This window comes from Carettochelys insculpta, chromosome 2, assembly GCF_033958435.1.
Source record: "Carettochelys insculpta isolate YL-2023 chromosome 2, ASM3395843v1, whole genome shotgun sequence".
In the NCBI taxonomy this organism is placed as follows: domain Eukaryota; kingdom Metazoa; phylum Chordata; order Testudines; family Carettochelyidae; genus Carettochelys; species Carettochelys insculpta.
This window is the reverse complement of record NC_134138.1, coordinates 127,909,881-127,929,381: the sequence shown is the minus strand read 5'-3', so window position 1 is coordinate 127,929,381 and position 19,501 is coordinate 127,909,881. Positions and strand designations below refer to the sequence as shown.

General features: G+C 46.5%; 2 protein-coding genes across 2 annotated transcripts in view; one reads left to right on the top strand and one right to left on the bottom strand.

Annotated features, from left to right (window-relative positions):
• RPP40 (ribonuclease P/MRP subunit p40) overlaps positions 1 to 9,462 on the bottom strand; it is a 67,649-nt gene extending 58,187 nt beyond the window's left edge. Inside the window, exon 1 of the mRNA XM_074985923.1 lies at positions 9,355 to 9,462. The gene's annotated coding sequence lies outside the window, so the exon portion shown is untranslated. The remainder of the gene's footprint in view (positions 1 to 9,354) is intronic.
• A 158-nt stretch (positions 9,463 to 9,620) lies between these two features.
• Positions 9,621 to 17,276, top strand: PPP1R3G (protein phosphatase 1 regulatory subunit 3G). Its single transcript, XM_074987729.1, has one exon. The coding sequence runs from the start codon at positions 9,849 to 9,851 to the stop codon at positions 10,803 to 10,805; it is 957 nt and encodes a 318-aa protein (XP_074843830.1). The 5' UTR covers positions 9,621 to 9,848; the 3' UTR covers positions 10,806 to 17,276.
• The last annotated feature ends 2,225 nt before the right edge of the window (positions 17,277 to 19,501 follow it).

The window sequence follows — 19,501 nt, the reverse complement described above, 5'->3', positions numbered from 1 at the left end:
GAAAAAGTAGAGAAGTTCACATATCTGGCTTTTTGTATGATCTAGACTGTAAGAAGGAAATAGCGACTAGCCTAGCAAAAGTGAGTTTGACGGTGATGGATAAGATCTGGAAAAGCAAAGCAATTAGCTTAAGAATGAAGCTGGGCGTCTTGAAAACGTTGTACAGATGTGAGACATGGGTGATAACGAAAGATTCGAAAAGAAGATTACTGGCGTTCAAAAGGAGTTGTTATAGAAAGATTTTGAGAATAGGATGGATGCAGAAGGTCACCAATGAGGAATTATATAGGAAGATACAGCCGAAAGAGAACCTGCTGCAGAAGGTTATAAAACGGAAGCTACAACTATTTGGACATATTTGAAGAATGAATGACGAATGAAAAATCAAGATCCCTAGTATTCGGCATAATGGATGGTTCAAGGTTTGGCAAGAGTTTTCTGGATTACAGTGGAACCTAAAAGACAAATTTGGGCACCTAAATCTGTGAGTCTCAGTATTTTTGTATATCTTACCATCTCTAAAAATAGAATAATGCTTTTTGATTCACAATGGTATTCTCAGTATTCGGTTATTCAGTACAAAATTTTAAATTGACACATAATCATTGTAAGTATTAAATAGCATTATTGTGATAAAATTGTTCTTTGAGTCCACCATTAGCTTCCCAGCCTCTATTAATTTGCCTTTACTCATATTAGTTACTCCACAATACAATATTACCAACACTTGGTGTTCAAAATCATGAATCCAGACCTCAAAAATTATAAGATTGCCTTAAATCATGAGATTTAAAAATATATGATCATTTGGGGATCTTTTTATTTGCTTTTCATTATTTTGAACCTTTAAAGATAATGGTTTAGAATTTTTCCCCACAACCTTATCTAGAAAATTACTTTTGTTTAAAAATAAAAGCTAGGGGTCTGACATTACCTCCTGACTCCAGAAGTTGGAATTTTAAGAAAAAAACATCAAACATAGAATTGGCAACATTGCAATAGGATTTTTTTCCTTTATCCTGTGATTTTTCCTAGAAAAAGTCTCCCTCTCTTGAGAGACTTTGTCACGAGCTGGTTGAAAATTCAAACATTTCAATTTACACTTCTTTTTCAGAGAATTCTAACATAGTAAATCAGCACAAATTTAGCTTTATAGAAGCTATGTTGAACTGGCCATAGTGAATATATGTATAACATCCAAGAATTGTAATATTCTCTTTTATTATTTAACCATATGTTGTTCAGGTCTTGTGACTTCTGTTTTGCTCTTTCATATATGCTACCTCCAGCACCAGGAGGTTGCCGGACATTCAAATTTGCTGGATGGTGAAGAGGTGTCTTCCCCCGATCCCTGATGCAGCTCCATGCCTGGCTGCAGGGGCTCTCGTCCCACTCCTGCTATAGCATGGTGGTCTCACTCAGCTCCTTCTTCTCTACCTCATGGCAGGACAGAAGCAACTCCTGCTCACAGCTTGACTGGTGTGGTAGCTCCTTCTGCCGCCAGATGCACCACTGTGTTGCCCTTCTCCTTCACTGGCACCTCCACCTGTGCGGCCTGTGGCGGGGCCTCACCGTGACACTCCTGCAGCACCTGCCCCAAATGGTGGGACTTCCCCTCCTCTGAGGTCAGCGCTCTGTTCTCCAGCTGCCTACAGCTTCAGTGTAGCCATGTGCTCGGGGACGCTCATGGGAGTTTCTGGGGTGCCACACCAGCCAGAGTAGCCTACACTGCTCAGATAACATAGTACTGCTCCCTGGCTGGGCTGCCTTGTCACAGGCTGCTGGCTCAGGCATAGCCCATCGCCAGGGGCTGCCAGGCACAGGCCTCTCCCCAGGAGGTGGTTGGATTCTGCTCTCCATGGCTACGTCTACACGTGAAGCCAACATCGAAATAGGCTATTTCGATGAGTAACGTCTACACGTCCTCCAGGGCTGGCAACGTCGATGTTCAGCTTCGACGTTGCGCGGCACCACATCGAAATAGGCGCTGCGAGGGAACGTCTACACGCCAAAGTAGCACACATCGAAATAAGGGTGCCAGGCACAGCTGCAGACACGGTCACAGGGCGGACTCAACAGCAAGCCGCTCCCTTAAAGGGCCGCTCCCAGACACAGTTGCACTAAACAACACAAGATACACAGAGCCTACAACTGGTTGCAGACCCTGTGCCTGCAGCATGGATCCCCAGCTGCCGCAGCAGCACCCAGAAGCTCTGGGCTAAGGGCTGCTGCCCACGGTGACCATAGAGCCCCGCAGGGGCTCGAGAGAGAGCATCTCTCAACCCCTCAGCTGATGGCCGCCATGGAGGACCCCGCTATTTCGAAGTTGCGGGACGCGCAACGACTACACGGTCCCTACTTCGACGTTGAACGTCGAAGTAGGGTGCTATTCCTATCCCCTCATGGGGTTAGTGACTTTGACGTCTTGCCGCCTAACGTCGAAGTTAACTTCGAAATAGCGCCTGGCGCGTGTAGCCGTGACGGGCGCTATTTCGAAGTTCGTGCCGCTACTTCGAAGTAGTGTGCACGTGTAGACACGGCTCATGTGACCAATGGAAGGGAGAGGAGTGGGACAGGTAGGTGGCTGCAAGCAGCATAACCCCCTGGAGGAGGAAGACTAGGTGCCAAGATGGCACCTGGTGCTGGTTGTTTGAGAATTCTGGTAGGTTGAATACCGGTTAAAAGAGAGTTTACTGTACAGTGTTTCTGAATGGCCTTCAGACAGATGACATGGATTATGCCCGCAATTCTGCAAGCATTTACATATGTGCTTAGCGCTATGTACGAGTTGTTCCATTGACTTCAAAGGGACTGCTTAAGTGTAAAAAGTTCAGCATGTGTGAAAGTGTCTTCAGGATCAGGATGTAAAGCTATGTGTGAATTAGATACATTTTAAATGGTGTAACTATGCTGTAGTTAAACAAGTAGTACAGTGATATAAATCTGTAATGTAACTAAATTTCCCCTAGTCCTGGTTCTGGTAATTTTGCTTTGGCCATCAGCCTATTTTTAATAGTTTATCAGCTTTTAGAAGACAAAACCTCCATGCTAATGTGGTACCATGTTGTCCATTGCTGATGGCCATTCTAATCACGGTAGTCAAACAGTTGTCTCCTGAGCAACAGTGATCATATGTTTTCCGAGTTATTCTCTGAACCAGTTCCTTTGCAACACATAAGAGTAGATTGCGAAATAGTTTTTGTGTTGCATGTTCCAAAACTACCTACTAGTAGGAGCTGATAACAGATAGAAGTTAGGGATTGAACCTCTCTAATCTGGCAGTCTCTCATCCAGCAATATCTGTAAACAGGCATGATTTTAGTCATCCGTACAACCAGTTATCATGGGTTTGGCCAAGTTTCCCATGGTCCCATAAAGTTTGTTTACAGCCCCCAGTCCTGGCTCTCAGTGTTCTGTTCTTTCATTTAGTTGTAATTTACCCCTAAATGTCTTCTAAGAGCCCAATAAGCCATGGAAGTGTTGGTAATGTGCTAGACAATATGGACCTCCCCTGGTCCAGCCAATTTTCTTGTCCTGCAAGAACAAGGGTGCCAGGCCACAGAGGTTCAACCTGTACAAAGGGAATCAGATTACTGAGAAAATTAAATAACTATTATCTTAATGTAACTCACACACAAAGAGAAAGAACAAGTCTCTTCTATAGCCTGAGCTGAGAGAGAGCTCTCTTATAGCTCAAACTGCAGTGGCTCCTGCCCTGAGGTCCCAGGTTCTACTCTGCCTATGGGCAGATGCATTAAAATGAGTGGCTCTACGTGTCAATAGCATGTGGAGCCATCCCGTTAATAGGACAGTTTGGGGCAGCTTCCCCAAGTCCCATGCCTTGGTGGGGGCTCCACAATATATGTCCCAACCACCCTATGAATGAGGAAAATTCCCCATATGCAGGTTAGCCTCTGGGTTCCAAGCAATGCTGGCCTGGGGAAGCAGAATGAAGTATGCTGGGGAGAAGGGTGTTGTTTGCTCTACTTCCAGCCAATACACTGAAGTGGAGCAGAGTGACTTGGCTAGGAGCTGGTTGGGCAGAGCAGGCTGCTGGATGGCTCCTGCTCCCACTGCCACAGTGAATGCAGGAGGCCAAATCCCTGCTGCTGCTGCCCCATGCCATGCCACCGGTAATCCCCCAGGTCACATAGCACAGGGGGAGGGGGCCTTCAAGGAAGACTGTCCCCTGGAAGCAGGGAGAGGTGGGGCTTGACGAAGGGGAAGAGTAAAGGTGGGGCCTGGAATGGGATGGGTTGCCCCAGGGAGAGACCTGGTAGCATGGACCACTGTGCCCTGGTTATATACAAGCAATAGCCAAGGGCAGCAACTCTGAACCTTTCCAGCTTTCTATGTCCTTTTCAGGAGGCTTATTTTTCTTGAGTACCCTCAAATTTAACCTCACTTAAAAACTATTTAGTTACAAAATCAGATACACTAATATGAAAGTATGGCAACACTGTTACTGAAAAATTACTTACTTTACCATATCATTGTAAAATTTAGCAAATGGCAAATAAATATTGTATTTACATTTCAGGGTGTGTGTATCTATATATGTGGTATAGACCAGTGTTTCTTAAACTTTTTGAGATCACAGAACACCAAATGCTAATATTTGTTATGAGGTACACCAATGAAAATCTTCTTCAAAAGACAAACAAACAAACAGCAACATATATAGCAAAACCGAAATGATATATTCAGGTGGTATCGAATCAAAGAAATAACACTGTACTTAAAAAGTGTCAGATGCTCGCAGCACACCTGTGAGTTGTTCACAGAACACCAGAGTTCCACCAAACATAGTTTAAGAAACAGTGGTAATAAATGAGCTGTTGTATGAAGTATTTGTCTGGACTGACTTCACTAGGGATTTTTATGCACCCTGTTGTAAAACTAGGGGGCGCTGAGAGCAGCTGAGGGGAGAGGGGCCAGTGCAGTGAGGAGGGAGGACATGGGAGCAGATGGGGGTAGTGGGTTGGGGAGGGTCCTATGGTGATGGTAGCTGGGGGGGAGGGGCAGTGAAAGGTGGGGAGGAGGGTCCTGGGGATATGAGGTCATTGCTCTGCAGGGAGCTATGGTGACTCGTGGTAACAGGGAGGTGTGAAGTAGTTGGATCCTTAACCACATTCTCCACACCCCACTGCCTTGTGGGTTATCCTGGGAAGGAGAAAGGCTAAGGGAGTAAACCCTGACAGAAAATCTGGAGTGGAGTCCGAAGGCGGTTCGGTGTCAACTTCTGGCACTGTCCCGGCAACTCCTGCAGCTGAGCTGGTACCAGATGTGGAGGTTATCCTCTCCTTTGGACTACATCAGTAAAGCCGAGAGGGGGACACTGGTGTCTGGGCAGCCCAGAGTCTCCATAATAAGTGCCCAGGCTCGCGCTTGGAGAGGTACTCTGGCATCGCTGAACAGCGTTGCATCAACACGGGAGGCAACAGATACCAGTTATAAGCTCTTGCTCGATTGGCATAGAGAACGAGTGCCAGGGGTTGCCTTCGATGGTGGGAGAGATCCTCGCATCTCACTGGACAGTCACCGCCCGCCTCAAGCTGGGCAGCCCCCAGCCAATAGGGTACTGTCCCGCCACAGTTCACCTGCCTCGCTGGGTGCGTGAGGCTTAAGGTTCCTGAACCTGACAAGTGACTGAAATTTGGGCACCAGGCAAACCAATAAGAAAATCAACAAGAAATGAGAAACATCAACAATTTACGCTTGCTTGCTGGAATGTGCGGACCATGCTGACCGGCTTGACTGAAGATCTTCAGGCCATCAGTGACACCCGCAAGACCACTGTCATCAATGAGGAACTGAAGAGGCTCAGAGTTGATATCGCTGCACTGCAAGAGACGCGACTCGCAGATTCGGGATCTCTAAAGGAAAAGGACTACACCTTTTTCTGGCAGGGTAAAGCCCAAGAAGAACCGAGAGAGCATGGTGTTGGCTTTGCTGTCAGAAACACCCTTCTACAAATGGTTGATTTAGTCATGGGCGGATTAGAAAGACTTCTTCGGATCACGCTTCAAACTTGCGCCGGTCCTGTCCACCTGATCAGTGCTTATGCTCCAACCCTGTATGCCACACCAGAAGTAAAAGACAAGTTCTACGACGTGCTTAGTGCTGCTGTAGCGCAAATACCTGCTCGTGAACAACTGTACATCTTGGGTGACTTCAATGCAAGAGTTGGAGCTGATTGGGCCTCATGGCCTTCCTGCTTAGGACACTTCGGTGTGGGAAAAATGAATGACAATGAACAGCGTCTCCTTGAACTGTGCACGTACCACAATCTGTGCATCACAAACACATTCTTCCAAACGAAGCCACAGCACAGAGTGTCGTGGAGACACCCGAGCTCGAAGCACTGGCATCAACTAGACGTGGTCATCACTAGGCGTAATAACCTCAAAAATGTCCTTCTGACACGCAGCTATCATAGTGCTGACTGTGATACAGATCACTCGCTAGTTTGCTCCAAGCTCAAGCTGAGACCCAAGAAGCTGTACCGCTCTAAACCTGCTGGAAGGCCCCGCATTGACACCAGAAAGACGGCAAACTCGGAGAAAGCTGAAAAGTTCAGAGAGACCCTCCAGGAAAATCTGCACAGCGGCCCTAGGGGCGCCGATGCGACATCCAAATGGCAACATCTGAGGAATACAGTTTACAACACGGCCTTGTCGGTGTTTGGAAGAAGAGCTAGAAACACGAACGACTGGTTCGAAGCTAACTCCGATGAGATGATTCCAGTCATTGAAAAGAAGTGCTCTGCACTCCTGGAGTACAAATGCTCACCAAGCCAGAGTACCCAGGAAGCACTTAGAGAGGCCAGAAGAACAGTACAGCAGACAGCCAGGTGCTGTGCCAACAACCACGGGCTCCAGCTATGCAACAGCATCCAGACCTGTGCTGACTTTGGTAATCTCAGAGGAATGTACGAGGGTATGAGGAAGGCATTAGGACCCACCCAGAACAAGATGGCACCTCTGAAATCCAAATCTGGTGAAGTCATTGCTGACAAAGCCAAACAGATGGAGCGCTGGGTTGAGCACTACTCTGAGCTGTACTCATGCCAGAACGTTGTGGTTGACGCAGCCCTCGATGTCATCAAGCTCCTACCAGTAATGGATAAACTGGATCAAGAACCGACTGTGAATGAACTGAAGAGAGCCATCGACAGCATTGCAGCAGGAAAGGCCCCTGGTCAGGATGGTATACCACCAGAGGTAATCAAATGTGCCGTGGACACACTCCTGGAACCCCTACATGAGCTACTGTGCCTGTGCTGGAAAGAGGGTGAGGTTCCACAGGATATGCGCGACGCTAACATTGTAACGTTGTATAAGAACAAAGGAGACAGAAGCGACTGCAACAACTACCGTGGAATCTCCCTCCTAAGCGTCACTGGTAAACTGTTTGCTTGTGTCATCCTTGGCAGACTCCAGAAGATTGCTGAGAGGGTGTACCCCGAATTGCAGTGCGGAGTCCGCGCAGAGAGGTCTACTGTTGACATGGTCTTCTCTCTAAGGCAGCTGCAGGAGAAGTGCAGGGAGCAGAGAAAGCCACTCTACATAGCCTTCATCGACCTGACTAAAGCCTTTGACTTGGTCAGCAGGGATGGTCTGTTCAAACTGCTCCACAAGATAGGCTGTCCTCCACGGTTACTCAAGATGATCCAGTCGTTCCACAAAGACATGAGAGGAACCATCCAATATGACGGCGTATTATCAGATGCTTTCAGAATCAGGAGCGGCGTCAAACAAGGATGTGTGCTTGCTCCGACATTGTTCGGGATCTTCTTCGCACTCCTCCTGAAGCATGCCTTTGGATCTTCAACGGAGGGCATCTTGCTGCACACAAGATCTGATGGGAAACTGTTTAACCTTGCAAGGCTGAAATTTAAGTCTAAGGTGCGGGAAGTCCTCATCGGAGACATGCTGTTCTCAGACGATGCTGCTGTAGTGTCTCACACAGAAGACCAGCTTCCAAAACTGCTGTTTCAGTTCTCCAAAGCGTGCAAGGACTTTGGGCTTACCATCAGCCTAAAGAAGACAAACGTACTCGGTCAGGATGTTGCTGAATCCCCATCAATCAGCATTGACAACTATACGTTAGAGGTTGTCCAAGAGTTTGTTTACCTCGGGTCCACCATCACTGACACCCTGTCGTTGGACACTGAGCTAAATAGGAGGATTGGAAAAGCAGCCACAACTCTGTCCCGACTCAGCAAGAGAGTGTGGAATAACAACAAGCTGTACACTCACACCAAAATGCAAGTCTACAGAGCCTGCATCCTCAGCACCTTCCTTTATGGCAGCGAGACTTGGACCCTGTATGCCCGCCAGGAAGAGAGGCTGAACGTCTTCCACTTGCGCTGCCTCAGGCACATCCTTGGAATATCATGGAAGGACAGAGTGACCAACACTGCCATCCTTGAGCAAGCTGGAATCCCAATCATGCACACCCTCCTCAGGCGTCGACTCTGCTGGCTTGGCCATGTCCACAGGATGAATGATGGAAGGATTCCAAAAGACATCCTGTATGGTGAGCTAGCCTCTGGCAAAAGACCTCCCGGACGCTCCCAGTTGCGCTACAAAGATGTCTGCAAGAGAGACCTCAGAGAGGCAGACATCGAGCTGGACAACTGGGAAGAAGTAGCAGATGACAGCAGCGGATGGAGGCAGGGGTTACACAAGGGCCTTCAGAAGGGCGAGATGAGGATCAGACAGCTAGCAGAGGAGAAGCGAGGGCACAGAAAGCACAATAAGGACTTGCCAGAGACCCACTACATCTGCAAGAGATGCAGCAAGGACTGTCACTCTCGTGTGGGTCTTCATAGTCACAACAGACGCTGTAAATGAAGTCCTCAATTGAAACTTTAAAGGGCGCGAGCCATAGTTGATGCAGACTGAAGGATGCCTACTACTACTACTACTACTACTGTTGCAAAACTAGCTTAATAGCTAGAGTAGATGTACTTGCTGAAAGACCTCTGCATATACCAAGGATACACATGCCCTGGCTTAGAGCAGGGATGTGCAAAGTAGGGGGCGGGCTCCTTGGGAGGGGTGGGGGCATGACATTTCCTACAGGGGACGCAGCCCGATTGGCTGCTGGATCTCGGACTTACCCGCCTCATTAAAAATGTTGAAATCCGTTACTGTTTTTATGTCTGTGTATTCACATTTATACAGGGATTCATAGAGTTTTGATATGCCACATGTATAAAGTTTTTCACAGGAACATAACCACATTTTCTGTGGGGTTGGACTACTTAAAACAGGCTGGGGGGGAGGAGGGGAAGCACCGCTAATCGCAGGGAGGAAAAGTGGGGCTGGTTGTAAAAAGTTTGCTCACCCCTGGCCTAGAGCACTGCGGGAAGGAGGACTGCCGCACGGGGTGGGGAGCACTCCAGGTTGCTCGCACGCCATCGCAGAGCCCTGCACAGCCTTGGCTCGGCTCTCTTCTCCACACCGCTTTCCGACGCCTCCCGCAGCCGCTGCCGAGCGGACGGCCGGGCCACCCCGCCCCCCGCGAGGGGCGTGTAGGAAGCCGCGGGCGGGCAGCGCCTCCCTCCGCGGGGGGGCGTGTTCGGCCAAACACTCAACGCGTGGAAACTTTCGCCCGCCTGCCCGCGGCGCTAGGGGCCGCGCTCTGCCCCCTGGAGCTGGCCGGATCTCTCCCGAGGGCCCACCCCCGGCCCTGCCACCGGTAGCCCACGGCCGCCCCCCGCATGTCTCCGCTGCCAGGCCGAGGGGGATAAAGCGACCCCGCCGCCTGAGCCAGGGCTAGCTCCGGGAGAGGGGGGTCGGGCAGCCGCGGCGCCTCCCTGGGCGAGGCGGCGATGTGCTATGGAAGGCCGGGACTCCGGGCTGCTGGGCTTGGAGCAAGTGCTCGCGCCTTTCGGGGGCCGCCAGCAAGAGGGGACGGCCCGGCGGCTCCCGCGGGGCCCCTGGCGAGGCAGCTCGGCGGAGCAAGCGGGGGAGGCGGCGGCGCCTCTGCAGGAGGGGGCCGGAGCCGCTCCCCCGCCGGAGGATGAGGAGCTGCTGCTGGAGCTGCGCCGCCACGGCGGGCGGTCCCTGTCGCTGCCCGCTAGCCCCAGCCTGGCTGCCGCCCGGCTCTTCCCGTCGGCGCCGGCGGGCAGCGGCGACTGCTGCACCAAGTGCAAGAAGCGGGTGCAGTTCGCCGACTCGCTGGGGCTGCGCCTGGCCAGCGTGAAGCACTTCAGCGCGGCGGAGGAGCCGCAGGTGCCGCCCGCTGTGCTCTCCCGCCTGGGGGAGGTGAGCGCCGCGCTCGGCCTGGCCTGCGGGGCCCGCCCGCCGCCGCCGCCTGCTCAGCCTCCGCTGCAGCTGCTGCCCGACTTCCAGCCCGCCAGCGAGCAGGCGGCGGCCGAGCGGCTGCGGCGGGAGCGGGTGTGCCTGGAGCGGCTGGGCAGCCCCGCGGCGGCGCTGGACGTGCGGGGCACCGTGCGGGTGCTGAGCGGCCCCGGTCCCAAGGAGGTGACGGTGCGCTACACGTTCAACGAGTGGCTCTCCTTCCTGGACGCCGCGGCCGTGCCCCTGGCGGGCTCCGCGGGCAGCGACCCCCCCGCCGAGCGCTTCCACTTCAGCCTGTGCACCCCGCCCGGCCTGCAGGAGGGCGCCGCTGTGCACTTCGCCCTCTGCTACCGCAGCCCGCAGGGCGAGTACTGGGACAACAACGGGGGCCGCAACTACACTCTGCGCTGCTGCCGCCCCGCCCCCGGCGGGCTCCCCGCGCCTCCCAGCACAGACAGCGCCCCGGGCGAGCCCCCCGGCTTCCTCTACTGAGCGCCGCCCTCAGCTCAGCCCGGGCGGGCGCAAGAGCCTCGCCCTCCTCAGAGCCGAGCTTGGGGCCCACACGCCGCTGCCCAGCCGACGCCCTGCAGGGAGTCGGGGGCCAAGCACCCGCTGCGCCGAACCCGCCGCTGGGTGTGGTAACAAGCAGGCCGCTGTGGATGGCCTGTCCTGGAACGCAGGCGGCAAACACGTGCCAAGCCGAGCTTCAGCGGGTGCACCCCCCGCAACGTCCCAGCTTGCACCCAGGAACAACTCAGTACCACTTCCCCGGGGCGTCCCCGCTCCCCTGAGCCTTCCACTCGATTAGGGCCTTTTTTCTGTTTTTACTTGGAGCTAACTGATCCAGGGGGCCTCCTACCGTCGAGCCTTAAAGTAAAAGAGAAAACTCGGTCTGACCTGTTGTTTCCGGTATTGTTAAGCTCACTATTTTTGTAAAGGAAATTAACTCTAAAGGACCACAAGAAGCCAGCAGTTTGCCTCCACAGAGATTTCTCTTCACAGTTGGTTAAAGACACTTGGAAATAAGAGCTCTTTGTTTTTTTTTTTTAAATATTTTTCTCTAACATGAAGATGGTGCCTTATATGAAGTCTTATTTAATACACTTAATTTAAGGAGAGAACTTTTAAATCCACTCGACTATGCTATGCATATGCATTTTTCTTTGGACTGACGATAATGCGAGTACTTTCCCGTTTATGGATAGGCAGACTCTTCCTTGATGGGGCAGATGTGGGCAAAATCTGGGTTGTTATGGTTTTTAGAACATCCAACTCTTTTTTTGAGAGGGTGAGGGCCAGTTCCCAACCTCCCTAACTCTTTAAGTCTTGATCCTGCAAACATGTGGATGCCAAAAATCACAGGGAACATGTCAATTTGTGGCTATAATCAAGAACGTCAGCGGTGCCATCCTGTGCTTTGCAAGTCACTAGTCTCTGCCAGAAGCTGGGAGAGGATGGCCAGAACCTGGGAGTGGATGACAGGACAGATCACTCAGTGACTGCCTGTTTTCATACTCTCTGAAGTATCTGGGGATTGGTTGCTGTCAAAACACAGGAAAATAATGGGTTAGGTGGACTAATGGTCTGACACAGTATGACATTGTTATGTTTAACCTCACTCATGTGACTAGTCCCTGAGGCTACTCAATCATCTAAGGGCAAGGCAAGGACTCCCCCCCCCCCCCCCGCCCCCCGACCTGGAGGAATGTTGAAGGCTTAAATTCAGTCAGTAATCTTAACACGTTCAAATGAGGGGCCTAATCCTTTCCTTTCCTTCCAGAAACATCATGGTATGACAGCAGCTTTCCACTCCTTTTAATTTCATGGTGTCCATAATTTTTGAAGGCCCTAAATGCTAGAAAATATCTTCCTTTCTATGTAAATTAGTGGATGTTAATATTGTTCAGTGTTTAATGCAGTTCCACCTACCACAGCCTTGTTTGATAAAGTTTATATGTAGTCCTGGCAAATGTTTGTTAAATAGAGTCTTGTCTAACACACACACACACACACTGCTTTTTCCTGTTAGTGATCGAGAAATTTAAGATAGTGATGGTCTTTCTAAGGGTATAGCTGTGAAGAATGCAAATGCAGCCTTTCAGAAATGCAGACATGAGGAAGAAGGGTGCTTTCAAAAGTTGGTTTTCCTTTTGAATGAACCCCATCTAAACTGCTTGTTTTTTTTCTCGCATAAACAGTGAGTGGCTGCCATTATGCAAATAAGGTGTGCCATATGTAAATCAGCACTTCATTTAGATGTCCGATCAGTTGTATTTGCATTCCCCTTCCAAAAGGGGAATGTAGGATAGCCACAGACTATATATATGTCTCAGATATGACAGCAGCACCGCTACAATTACAGCATTACAGTGTAGACACTGCAGCCATGGTGTCCAACCAGTTCTGAACCAAACTAGCCATATTATTCTGAAATTATATTTACTGTTCAAGCCAACTAGCCCCACTCAACCAGCCAAATAGCCACATGTGGCTAGTGGTAGCATGTTGGGCACTACAGTGACGGAAGGAGTTTCTGTGCTGTAGTAAATCCACACCTTTTGAGAAGCATTAGAGGTTGATAGAACTATTATAGTGCCAACCTTGCTGTGTCTACAGCGGGAGTTAGGTTGACCTGATTACGTTACACAGGTGTCAAGTTTTCAGTGCTGTGATAGCCAGTTGTTACATAGATCTTTATACAATTTGGCATGGGTAAATATTTTTGTTAGGGATGTTTACCTGTGGAATGGACTTAGGAAGTAAAGTCCAGTCTTAGTTTTCCACAGTCCTCCCTAATGACTGAAATTGAATGGTTTCTTTCAACCCTCTTCAAGCTATATTCCTAACCATACTTATGTGAAAGCACATGTTCTAAGTGTCCTTTTTCAGGACAAATTTGCAAGAGACACCATTTGCTAATATTTAAGATGGTGTAGCAAGATAAGTAGTGTGGACAAGTACAACTTTTTACATTTTGTTACAAGACTGATACATAATGGTTAAGAGCATGGAGTTGTAATTTATACAACTGGATGCTGAACGGCATGTGTACAGTATGGGTAGCTAACTCAATTACAATGTGATAGTGCCCCATAAAGATTAAATCACTGCTTGATTTTGCAGTGTAGACAGGGCCAGGCTTTGTTTGTGAATCACATTATAACCTTGGACTTCACAGGTCTGTAAACGGCATTGAGGATAATGACTAAAATATGGTTAAATCCCTTCTGAGCCATGGGAGTAAATAATGGCTCACCTGTGTTAGGGCACTGCAATATTGTAAATACCCACACATTAAATGTTTAGTGTGTATTAGACCTTTTTATCATCACAAGATCAACAATTTTCAAAGGAATTACTGAGAATGTTTCATTACTCAACTTCACCTACATTATTAAAATGCAGTACTTCAAAATGTGGGGTGGTTTTCCCTTTTACTGAAGTATAGCAAAAAAGAAAAGGTATGCTTTCATAGTACGAAAAGGGCTTTGTCATATTAGTTTCTGACTTGTTGCAAATTATTTCAAAGTGGAGGGTTATTTTCTTTTTAAATATTACACAATAAAGAGCTTGCTGTGAAGTATCTAAGACTTCTAACTCAATAAATGACAGTAATTTTCAAAACATAAACTAGAATTTAAACACCTTAAGGAGGACTCCATGCAAATAGCCATTCTGTGGTCAAAGTTATACCTGTCTTTTGCTTGGATCAGTACATTTGAGAGTATACACAGTAGGTTGTATAAAAGTAAACAAAGAGAAATCACCACAGTAATTTCACAGGTTAAGTATGAACTCTCCCCAAATATGCATTGGGTTCATATATTTTAAAAAGGAAAATAGTGAAATGGTTTATTGTCTTCAAATGATTAACCTTTTTTTTTTAAATACATGCTATAAACGGGATACTGTAAGGGAAAATGTGAGCTGATTTAGTTTCTTAAACATATTCTTATAACTTGAAATATATGCTGTTACAGCTGGGGTATGATGCTAAAAGTAGAGCCCAATTCTTCAGTGAATTACAGCACTAAAAGAATACTTGAAGATATTTTTTAAAACTAACAAGGAGGGGTCTATTCTAGCCTTTGCTGGTGCAGAGAATGTGAGAGTAAGTAGAGATAGTAGCTGGTCTGTCCAATAATCTTGCTGTCAGGGCAAGATTACTCACAGCAGGCCAGAATGTACTGTGGTATGCAACAAACTCTGGCAAAGTTTTCCAGAGCTGGGCTCCAAAATGGCACAATGTTCCAGAACACTAACTTAATGCCCCACACCTTTTACTTTTTCAAAAAGGAAAGAGAAAATTAGGCATTCTCTATCTGTTTTCCTGGGTTTTGTTGGGATTCCAAGTGATTGGGAATTGTCTGACTCCTAAGTAAAAGTAGTTGCTGAATGAATTGTGGATATTAATAAGCATTTAAATAGTGTGAATAAAAATCAGTTATCCTCTGAATTAGTGATCTTTTACATCCATCATATATGTGACAATGTGAGCTCACCAGCTGTGCAGTCATTCAGATAGTGCTTCAGGAAAAACACCACATACTTTAAAAAAAAAGAAAAAAGGGGTCGGGGGGAACTCTGGACACTTTTTTGTCTTTCTCTAACCATCATACAGCACCAAGTCAATAAAGCTAGGTACTTTTGCAAGTCACCTTTAAAATAAATTCCCCTCCCTGCCTCCCATCCCCCCAGTCAAGCAGTCTAAAAGCTCAAAATGTTACAAGTACTGTTCTCCAGGGCTAAACTGATTAATATTTAATAGTACTTTTTAAATTACAGATAGTATATTTGTACCTACCTGTAGTTTTGATGACAGTGCTAATTAAATTCTCCTGCTTTGACAAATAGACAAGACACTTTTTTCAATATTAAATGCTGAAGTGTTTTTTACAAGTAAAAAGAGGATGGGAACTCTGAGTCACACATGTTCAATTTTCAGCTAGACATCATGTTGCACTTCTTTCAGTTGTAGATTGCAAAGCACTTTTCAAAGACTGCATCAGCATGATTCTCTGCATTCTCACAGATGAGGTAACTGAGGTCTAGCAAGAGACCAAGACTTGCCGAAGTCAGTGTCAAACCAGAGTTATACTCAGTGCTAGCACCAATACAGAATTCACTGGACCTTAGAGAGTTGCTGGTATAAATAATAGGCTCAGACTTGAATGATGGTATTATTGAAAATCAAGTATTTCTAACAACCTAAACTGATGATGGAGCTAAGCAAAATGTATCTGGGGACGTCTAATGTTGCTTAAACATCAATATTGACACAGACTACATCTGCACTTGGCCAAAATTTCGAAAGGGTCGTGCTAATGGCCAAATTGGAGAATACTAATGAGGCGCTGAAATGAATATTCAGCACCTCATTAGCATGCTGCCAGCCGTGGCACTTTGAAAGTGCTGCATTTCAATCGCACACGGCTCATCTACACAGGGTCCTTTTGGAAAGGACCCCGCAAGGATCCAAATCCCCTTATTCCACTTATTCCTATCAGTTTCCAGAGGTTCCCCCCCGCCCCCACAGTTTTGTTTTTTTAAAGTATCTACTGTTTCCTGAAGCACTATGGATGACTGCACAGCTGGTGAGCTCACATTGTCACATATATAATGGATGTGAAACATCACTGATTCAGAGGGTAACTTAAAATGCTTATTAATATTCATCAGCTGATAGGAATAGGGATTTCAATCTTTGCAGGGTCCTTTAGAAAAGGGCCCTGTATAGATGAGCCGCGCACGATCGAAACGTGCCACTTTTGAAGTGCTGTGACTGGCAGCATTGTAATGAGGCACTGAATATTCATTTCAGTGCTTCATTAGTATTCTCTGATTTGGCCATTGGCATGGCCCTTTTGAAATTTTGGCCAAATGTAGACACAGCTACAGGGTATCATGTCAGTACATCTGTTTGAGGTATGTGAAGATTTTCTAAAACACAAAAGAAGTTGAAAACATGAAATCATAGAGGTTGTAAGAACATTTAAAAAAATCCAGTTCTGTGGATCTTCAGTATATACAGATAAGATTTTCTATGATTAAAAAAAGAAATATAACCAAAAGTTTATACCATATAGACATTTGTAAAACATAGTATAGCTGAACTTTTTGTTTAAAAAAGGGTTCGATTAAATTGCATGGCTGTGAAGGAAACCAAACTAACACATTTAATTTGGTTCAAGTAATTTGCTTTTTGCAGCATAAATGATTATTGTTCTTTATTGGTATATTTAAATACACACAATAGGAAACATATCTGTAATTGTATATGATCAAGAGAGCATGAGTTGTGAGAAAGGAATTTCAGAAAGATACTGTGAAGTTAAATATAGTTTGGTCATGTCGATGTTCCGAAGTTGCATGTAAATTACATCTGCCTCCTTAAAGTATTAATTTTGGAGGCCCTGGGCATTCCATCTTAATCCTAATGGCTAGATTATGTGCCTGTTGACTTCAGGGGAAGCTGGACCTGGACCAGTTTATTGAATTAGGTAGTGGAGATGATCTGGGTCATAATTGTTAGTTAAAATTTGATTACTTATTTGATGTATGTGAAAATTGCTATCAGTGCATGTCAATGGTAATGCAGAATTATTAGGAAAAATCCACCTGTCCAAGCACAGAATGTATTTGATTGCAGTTCAGTATAATGACAGACCTTCAATACTTGTCTGTAGAAAAAAATTTGCTTGTTCCCAGTGAGCAGAATTTCCAGAGGATGGTATAGACATTTTATACATTTTTTTCAAAAGAAGTCTTGTAAATTCCTCACAGGTCTTCATAGTTCTCTTATTCTGGATATAGAACAGTAATCTTTTGAATGCATAATTTAAGACCCAGTTCCTCCCTCATAAAACTGCAGTACTTATTTATAAATCCTGTTTTAAACACAATGGCTATGTCTACGCTAGCCCCTGTCTTGGGAAAGGGGGATGCTAATGAGACACTTTGGCAGATACTAATGAGGCGCTACCATGAATATGCAGTGCCTCATTAGCATAATGGCAGCCGCAGTGATTCAAAAGTGCAATTTTTGAATTGCATACCACCCATGTAGATGGGGGCCTTTTGAAAGGACCCCCCCCCAAAGTCCCTTATTCCTAAAACCAAATAGGAATAAGGGGCTTTTGAAGAGTGGGGGGGGGTCACTTCAAAAGGCCCCCGTCTACACAGGCAGTGCACAATCTGAAAGTAGCACTTTCAAATCGCTGCAGCTGCCATTATGCTAACGAGATGCTGCATATTCATGGCAGCACCTTATCAGCATCTGCCAAAGTGTCTCATTAGCATCCCCCTTTCAAAAGGCAGAGGCTACTGTAGACATAGCTGATATGTAGAATAGGAAGATGCATTTTCTCTAAAATACTAATATTTCATCACTACTATGTACATCTAAAACACTAGCTAACGTGGTGGTACCTAAGCACTGTACAAATTTGAGAGTTCCAAATCTGTCCTTTAGATTCCTTTACAGGAGTATGTTTAGCTTAAGGAGGAAGTGGATTTATTTCCCTTTTGCTTTCAGACTGAGCAACTACGGCCCATATTTCCCACTACCTTTTCTTTCTGTATAGAGGAAAAAGCAGCATATTCCAACTGAGTAAAAGAATTCTCTACTTCCACTGGAATGGCCAGTAGGGTTGCTGCTCTAAACTAATGGATCTGTGGAGATTCAGCTGCCCTGCTAGCCCTCTGCTTCAGGCAGCATGGTTCCTTCCTCCCCTCTTTCTTCTGTGTGGCTGCACAGTAGCATCCGATAGGTAGACCTCGGAAGTGCAAATGCTGCTTCCAGTACCATTTACTTCCCTCAAAGACCACGTGTACAGTGCCATGTTACTTTACTGTGAAAAACAACCCCCCTCAGAACTATGAGCTCTTTGAAGTGGCAGTGTAAATGGACTGGTTGTATGGCCATGCTTGTGCTTTGAAGCTCTGCCACTCAGCCTGAGAGTGAAATTCTGCACCATTTTAGTCATCGGGGTTACAGTTACACTACAGTGATCTGTCGACATAAGTCACTATCGGAAGAGATTTCCCAACAAAACGTCTGTCGACAGAGTGTGGCCACACGCACGAGCCAATCTACAAAATAGGCATCTGGAAGCACAGTAGACAGGGCTGCCCATTGTCCTGGATGCGCTGTCTGTTGCGAGAAGGCCCCACAGAGCTTCCACACAGCTTGTTTGTCGACAGAACTTGTCAACAAAAGTTGCTGTTCCTCATCTGGGAGAGGCAGAAGGTTGTTGGCAGAAGTGCCGTGTTTTGTCAACAGTGCATTTTGGGTGTGGGCATTCCACCAGTTTTATCGATCAGGGTTTTTGTTGGCAAAACTTGCTAGTGTAGGCATAGCTCGGATGGTTTGTCAGTGACTTAAGTGAGGTCAGGATTCCGCCCTAAAAACCTGTTGAATGAGCAGAGGAACTTTCAAAGGTTACCTGTTAGCTAGCCATTCCTTCTTAGTTTTGTCCCACATACCTGTGAAGTAGACTGCCTTGCCATTAGTTTAGTGGAAGTGCTTCTGCAAAGTTAGAGTTGTAGGCATGTGGTGGTGGTGGTTTCTAGCCTTCTACAAAAACACCACTCTCCTGTGTGCCTTACATGTTAAGAAGCACAAGTAATGTTGTTAATGACATGGGCTAGGCTAGAATTAATTGGTACCATTTTGCTGGAATTGTGAACATTTTTACACTCAAAAGAAAATGTATGTGAGTTCTGGTCCGCTTCACATCACCAAGGCCATACCACTTGATATTTTCAGGCCTTTTAAAATTGATCTTCTAAGTGTAGGATTTTTTAATCATTTGTCAACAGCATTGTAGAACTGCTTGCCCCTCTTCATATTAGAGCAGTTAAAAGATTGTCTTCTGCTCTCTTTCAAGATACTGTTTGCATTTTGCTATTTAAAGCTCTTATTTGACCTTTTGTTATGCATAAAGAGCCAAATTTTGGAGCATGATAACATAGTCACATAATATCCAAATCAATAACACCAAAGGTTGCTGAGATCAGGGACAACTGCAGGTACATGTGTGCAACAAATGATCTTTCATTGTGATTCTACAAAAAATTAATATCTTACTAAGTCATTTTAAGAATTATTATGGAATTATTAAGAGTTAACATTTTCCTCTGGTGTAAATCAGAAACAAATTTTAGAATAGTGTATTTTACATTTAAAT

Bases quoted from the DNA above. Each gene is read 5' to 3' on its own strand.
- PPP1R3G (XM_074987729.1), top strand. From the start codon at position 9,849: ATGGAAGGCCGGGACTCCGGGCTGCTGGGCTTGGAGCAAGTGCTCGCG.